Source organism: Coenobita brevimanus, chromosome 84 (assembly GCF_032717465.1).
Source record: "Coenobita brevimanus isolate Jiangsu-jjx chromosome 84, ASM3271746v2, whole genome shotgun sequence".
Lineage (NCBI taxonomy): Eukaryota > Metazoa > Arthropoda > Malacostraca > Decapoda > Coenobitidae > Coenobita > Coenobita brevimanus.
The window spans coordinates 48663962-48671047 of record NC_137037.1 but is presented as its reverse complement, the minus strand read 5'-3'; the positions used below and the strand labels follow the sequence as shown (position 1 = coordinate 48671047).

The 7086-nt window shown below is 44.1% G+C and overlaps 1 protein-coding gene across 2 annotated transcripts in view; it reads left to right on the top strand.

Moving 5' to 3' along the window:
- The window catches only part of LOC145410229 (uncharacterized), a 47824-nt gene extending 41341 nt beyond the window's left edge, over positions 1-6483 (top strand). For both annotated transcript variants that reach the window (XM_080280452.1, XM_080280450.1), the window contains exons 4-7: positions 2750-2885; positions 3806-3997; positions 4631-4701; positions 5363-6483. In XM_080280452.1, coding sequence (XP_080136578.1) covers positions 2750-2885; positions 3806-3997; positions 4631-4701; positions 5363-5518 — 555 coding nt within the window. In that variant the 3' untranslated portion in view covers positions 5519-6483. The remainder of the gene's footprint in view (positions 1-2749; positions 2886-3805; positions 3998-4630; positions 4702-5362) is intronic.
- Positions 6484-7086: the final 603 nt, after the last annotated feature.

Below are 7086 nucleotides of genomic sequence, written 5' to 3'. Positions count from 1 at the left end.
GGGAAATATGTAAGATGGAGAGAGAGAGAGAGAGAGAGAGAGAGAATTTGAGAGAGAGAGAGAGAGAGAGAGAGAGAGAGAGAGAGAGAGAGAATTTGAGAGTGAGAGTGAAATATGGCCAAGATAATCTCTCAAAATTCCTCTCGCTCACCTCTTCTCTCCCTCTCCCCCCCTCCACTTCACTCCTCCCCGCCTACACTTCCCTCTTCGGCGCCTCTTCATAATTCGCCCAGGTCGCTTCACTTGTTATCCGTGACGTCATCATGGTGGGCGTGGCTTCTAGTTATGACGTCATTGTTTAAAGGTGGAGTTTATGTTGATCAAAATAGATGTGTTATTAAAAGGTATTACTATTTAATGTGTTTTCACTGTATCTGTCTATCTGTCTGTCTGTCGGTCGGTCTTTCTGCCTGTCGGTCTGTCTCTCTCTGGTTTTCTTTCGTGTTATTCTCTCTCTCTCTCTCTCTCTCTCTCTCTCTCCAGCAACCAGCCAGCCACCAGTTCCCTAACCACGTAATAAGGAGCCTCACGCCAGTTCAGTCGACACATTGGCTCCCTACGCTCCTATTAGCAATTATTAAACCCTTTGCCTGCGGTCAGCTTCATTTAGCCCAATAAACCCGTTCTTTTTGACGGGAATAAAAGACACAATTCATATTTTTGGTTCAAACGTCTATCCATACAGCCAGCCATCATTCTATTTTCCTTTTTCTTTTACTTTCATTCTTTGTTTCTTTCTTTTTCCCCCCATCAGGACCGTAGGAACCTGGAACTAGGCTACTTACTCCCAAATAAGGCCCTGATGACCAGCCTCACTCGCCCCTAAGTCACATCATTTAATCAATAAACTCCAACAGTCCCTCAGATGTAAACCCCAGCAGAATTCATTCGGTTGGAGTGCCTTAACCCACTCAACCACCAGCCGTCATTTGGTTGCATGGTTACCACCCAACGTAGTAAATGGTTTCCTTGTTACAGGAAACCATTTGCCTCGTCACTCAGCGCAGAGACACCTGACGGCAGCACTACATCACGTGCACGGATGGTGGCCGCCCTTATCTTCCACAAAATATTAATAATGATTTTTTTAAAACATATATGGTGGTAATTGTTGTTGTGGTGATGGTGAGTGTTAGTGCAGTGATAGTGATGGTGTCGGTGGTGATGGTAATTAGTGGTGGAGGTGGTGATGGTGATGAGTGGTGGTGGTGGTGGTGGTGATGGTGTTGGTGGTGATGGTGATGAGTGTTGGTGGTGATGTTGGTCGTCATCGTGTTGGTGATGGCGAGTGCTAGTGATGATGGTAATAATGATGGTGGTGGTGGTGCAGTGGTGGTGATGGTGGTGATGAGTGCTTCTGTAGTGATGGCGTACTGGTGGTGATGGTGTCAGGGAATGGGGAGAGGACCTACCGCCAACTTCCAGTAATGTGGGGTTGTGTTGTGGTGTGTGTGGGGCATTCACTCCTTAAGTCCGGGTGTGTGTGTGTGTGTGTGTGTGTGTGTGTGTGTATGTTAGTTTATATACAAGTAATGCACTGTTGGCTGCATGTATGCCTTGGATGTGCGTCTGCTGTATATACCTAACTGTTTACGAATTACCGTATGAACGTATGACTGTGTGTGTGTGTGTGTGTGTGTGTGTGTGTGTGTGTGTGTGTGTGTGAGTGTGTGTGTGTGTGTGTGTTTTGGTCTCTGTGCGTTTGAGTAAGCGACAAAATGTGATTGTGTGCAGATGTGAGTGAAAGCAAGGATTCTGCCTGTGTATGAATATATGAATACATGCATGTGTACGTGTAGATTGTTCCATGTGCGTTTAAGTTGTCCACAGAATGCTGCTGTGTAAGTACGTTATTGTTGTCGTTATTGTCGTTGTTGTTGTTGCCCTATTCTCATCTGAACGTTCCTGTGTATATGTGAGTGTATGAATGCCCATGCGTATGTATGTATGTATGTATGTGTACTTCTTGTGGCCGTGTGCGTGTGTGAGTGAATGTGAGAGTGCGTATGACTTAATGAGGGCGACTTAGAATTCTTGGAAATCCTTATGATTCTCTCTCTCTCTCTCTCTCTCTCCAAAGACATCTATACTCTGCCCATTTAACTTGGCATAAAATTTCCATATGTCGGTCTTGAAATTTCAGCTCTAACAATGAATTAACATTAGAATACGATGCTAGTCACGAAGAAGTGCTATGGAGAGGATGCTGAGCCACGGTATAAACTTATTCTACCACTGGTCTAAGGGAAATAAGCTGCGAATGGATATCTGAATAAAACAGGAGAGAGAGTGTGTAGAAAAACGGGTGCTGTGTGCCTGCCGTTATGGGGAAGACATATATTCGGATTTGGCATCTCCTGTACTGTATGTATTCGTAAAATGTATAACCGTTGTGGAAAAGATGGATTATAGAAGAATGAATAAGATTGGTCACAGTGAAGCGAAAGGAAGGAGGAGAGAAAGGGAATGGGGGGGGAGGTGTGTGTGTGTGTGTGTGTGTGTGTGTGTGTGTGTGTGTGTGTGTGTGTGTGTGTGTGTGTGTGTGTGTGTGCTATCATTATGCATGTACGTATGGTATAGGAGGTGCAGACATTCCAGACCCAACTATCCAACACACTTAGCGAGGTGCATGTGTACCTATATATATTTCTGTCTACATGTGTGTGCGTGCTTTATCCTCGTATGTGCCTGTGTATTATCCTCATGTGCATGTGTGTACGATGTCCTCACACATGTGCGTTTATTCCAGGAGGAGGTACACACATGCCAGAGCCAGCTGTCCAGCGTGCTGAGTGAGATCAGCCGCATGAAGGGCCTCTTTTCCCGCGTGGAGGTGCTGGAGGCCGCCAACCCCGAGCTGCTGGAACAGGGAGACCAGGAGCATGGTTAGTGGAGAATGGGTTACGATTTGTATTATTTATTCATTATGCCTCCGACCATCTATAGTGAGGAGGCACTTAGTGGTTGGTCTGTCCATGAGTGGGTGTGTGCGTCCGTAACACTTTTGTGGGCACGATATCTCCTGAACCCATTAACGGATTTCCACCAGGATTTTGTCAGCGATGCAGTATGAAGGGGCAATGAACTGATTAGGTCAGCTAGGTCAAAGGGTCAAAGGTCATGGTCATAGGGGGTCGACTTAGTTTATCCTTGTGGGTGCCATATCTCCTGAACCCCTCGACGGATTTCGACCAAACTTTCGTCAGTGATACAGTATGAAGGGACGATGAAATGATTAGGTCAACAAGGTCATGGAGGTTGTAGGGCGATCCATGGGCAAGGCTTAGCGGTGACGTTCCGAGCCACGCTTTTCGTCCATTAGTTCTCGAGTTTCATTTATTTATTTACTTACTTGTCTATCTGTTTACTTTTTATCCTTTTATCTAACTATTTATGTGAGAGTTTTATTGATTTGTTTATTTATTTATTCATCTATCTGTCTGTTTGCTTAGTTATCTAGTTTTTCGCCTGTGTCTATTTGCTTTTTTAAATTTCCTTATTTATGTATCTATTATTTCTTCATTTCTTGTTCTATCTGTCTCTATCTGCCAGTCTATCTATTTATCTGTCTGTCCTTCTATCTATCTATCTATCAATCACACACACACACACACACACACAGACACACACACACACACATCTGTTCGCTGCTGCACCTGACTCACCAATCCTCAGCTCATTCCCTCACTTACTCAATCTCTTACTCACTTACGGCCGTACTGTAAGTGGCTCTGAATATTTCGTAACACCACTGCCTTAGCTATTCATTCTGCACATTACACTTACACTCTCCCTACTCTTACAGTGTGGGATGCCGCTGCTGCCTACACCTCCTGCCCTCCTCCCTTCTCCCGTGTGGGCTCTGAGTGTTTCTACGTGAGTGTGGACGAGATGCTGGGCTGGGAGGACGCTCGTAGGCAGTGTGGCAGGCTGGGCGGTGACCTTGCTTCCCCCCGTGACCTGCCTGCACTCAGGGACTTCCTCACGGCTGTACAGGGTGAGTGTGGTAGGGTGTGGTAAAAAGTGTGGTAGTCTGAGGGTGTGGTGAAGAGTGTATTAGGGTGTAAGTGTGGTAAAAAATGTGGTAGGATGTGGGTGTGGTCAGGACTGTGATAGGGTGTGGGTATGGCAGGGAGTGTGGTTGGAAGTAGGTGTGGTACAGAGACTGTAGGATGAGAGAGTGTGTGATAAGATGTGGGTGTAACAGAGGGAGGCAGACCTAGAGTGTGTGAAAGAGTGTGGATATAGATCGATTTCGGTGGTGTGCTGTGGGTGTGGTAGGGTGTGGGTGTGAAGGGAGAGAGTGTGGTATTGAGTCGGTATGCTAGGGTGTACTTGGGTGTGGTAGTCAGTGTGTGGTAGGGTGTGGGTATGATGGTGTGGTGGTAGGGTGTGGGTGTGGTAGGGTGTGGTAGAGGGAGAGTGTGTGTGTGGGGGGGTGTATATGTGTATGAGTGCAAGGATTTTGTGGCACGCTTTGTGTATGTGAGGGTGTAGTAAAGATCAAGTGTGGTAGGGTGTGGATGTGGTGGTTGTGGTAGGGTGAAACACATAGAAGGCCTCGTAGCACCTTTCCTTTAACGATTTATTTTGTGTACTGAGCCATATCAATCTCTCTCTCCCTTTCCAGACCCGCCAGAGTACCTGTGGGTGGGGGGTTCACTTCTGGATGGGGCCTGGGTGTGGACTTCTGGGTCTCAGGTAAATATCGTGCAATTAATAATAATAATGATGATGATGATGATGATGATAAAAATAATAATAATAGTAATAATAATAATAATAAAGATAATAATAATAAGTAACACCTGAAATTAATTAGATCGTGTGGGAATAGATTGATTTTAACATTTCTTATTTCTCTGGGCATTGAAAAGTGAAATGTGATAATTGTCTAATAGCTCTTGCTCCTCCTCTCGCCTTTACACGTTTTTGTAGGTGCACCCTGCACATGACCACCCCCACATATTCCTCACATTCCTTCATATCCCTCATCATACCTCCAGATCCCTCCACATACCTCGAGAAACCCTCTACCCGCATCCACTTCCCTTCCCACCTTTTTCACGCATCTGTTCACACCTCTCCACATCCTTTGCTTCTCTCCACACTCATTCACATACCTCTACATCCCTTCTTACCCCTTTCACACATCTCTCCACACCTCCACACGTCTCTCTGCTTCCTCCACACCCATCCATATACCCCCACACCATCCACGCACCCCTTCAAACCTTCTACAAGCCCTCCATACCTCTCCAAACCCCTCTACAAACCTTCCACAACGTTCCAAGGATCCCCACAGCATCCACATCCTTCCACACGCTCCAGACACACCAGTCTCACCTCCCTCTCTCCACAGTCGGGCGTGCCAGTGGACATGAGCAAGGAGACGTGGAACGAGGAAGTGCCAAGTGGATCGGGAAAATGCATGGGACTCTTCGGCCAGAGCAACTTCAGAGCCTACAACTACGACTGCAAGGAGAAGGACTTTTTCGTGTGCCAGTATTACTTCTAGATTTTCACACTGATTTGACCTATTTCTAGCCTTACAGTACTTCTAAACCGACCAGATACACAGTAGCCTACTTCTAAATTTACTCTACCTCTAAATCCACACTAACTCAACGTTCACACTGCTTTACAACTCAAACAATTACATAGCTGCTAAATTCACATTACTTTTGAATTCATCCTACATTTAAATCTACCATATTTCAACATTCAGACTCTTAATTCTAAACTCACATTACATTTACATTCACACTTCTCGTAAATTCATACTGCGTTTACGCTTACACTAGGCTACTTTACATTCACGTTACTGTTACATTCACAGTATTTCGAAAGTCACTCCTACATGTAAAGTTACCCTGTTTCTATTATTGCATTTTTTTTTTTTACAAGTTTTACCTCTATATATATTATGATTTTCACTTCTAATATTTTGCTACCTCTACACCTGACTTTATTTTTTCTGTTGAACTTTACATTTACCTTTCTTTCTTTCTTTTTTTTACTTCTATACTGTACAAATTTATATATATGATTTTGACTCTGCATCTGATCTTGAGACCTTTTTCACACTCATATATATTTTTTTAACGCTGAACTCTACATCCAAACACCATTTTTTTTTTCTATACTTGGCTTACAGAACTTACTGGATTCTTTTACACATTATTATTTCTTGTTTTTATATTTACTGAGACTCTGCTGAACTCTGCTGTGCTTTTGACTTTGAGATCCAATTGTATACACCCCTACTTGACCTCACAATATTCCACACACTACCATACACAGCCATATACCCCCAGTACCACCAAACAGCAGACATAGACTACACAACACCACACACCATGCACCACACAGACACACTACCATACACCACCACACACTAACAATATCACCACACACACACACACACACACACACACACACACACACACACACACACACACACACACACACACACACACACACACACACACACACACACACACACACACACACACACACACACACACACACACACACACACACACACACACACACACACACACCAGCACATGGCTCCACTACACAGCACTCATCTCTAACCCCTATCAATGTATAGTCAAAACTGCCAATTCTACAGTAGTTATGCATTTTCTCATGAACCTGGTAAATTTTATCGGTTCACTCCTATTTATACATATTTTGCTGACGTAGTAGTAGGCTCTAAGTTATTTATAAAAACGCTTGATCAGTTAGATATAAACTAGCTTATGTATTTCACTCCTGATGTATGTTCAAAATATGTTCAAAATCTCTAGAAGTACAGCTGTAATATTGACCTCTTCTCAAACCCAATGAACGCCAAGCATTTTTTCATATTCTTTTTTATATCTTCTTACTTAGCACCGGAATCTCCCTTCTTGCACATAAACTCCTGTGAACTGCTATAGTGATACGGTAACTCTTAAATTTCGCTAATGCATTGATGTCGTAGGCAGTGTCAACACCAACTGCATGTAGGAGCGGGAGGGTGTACGGGTGGAAATTTAGCATCACTGAAGCAGGTTCGGCCAGGAGTTTTGCATGACT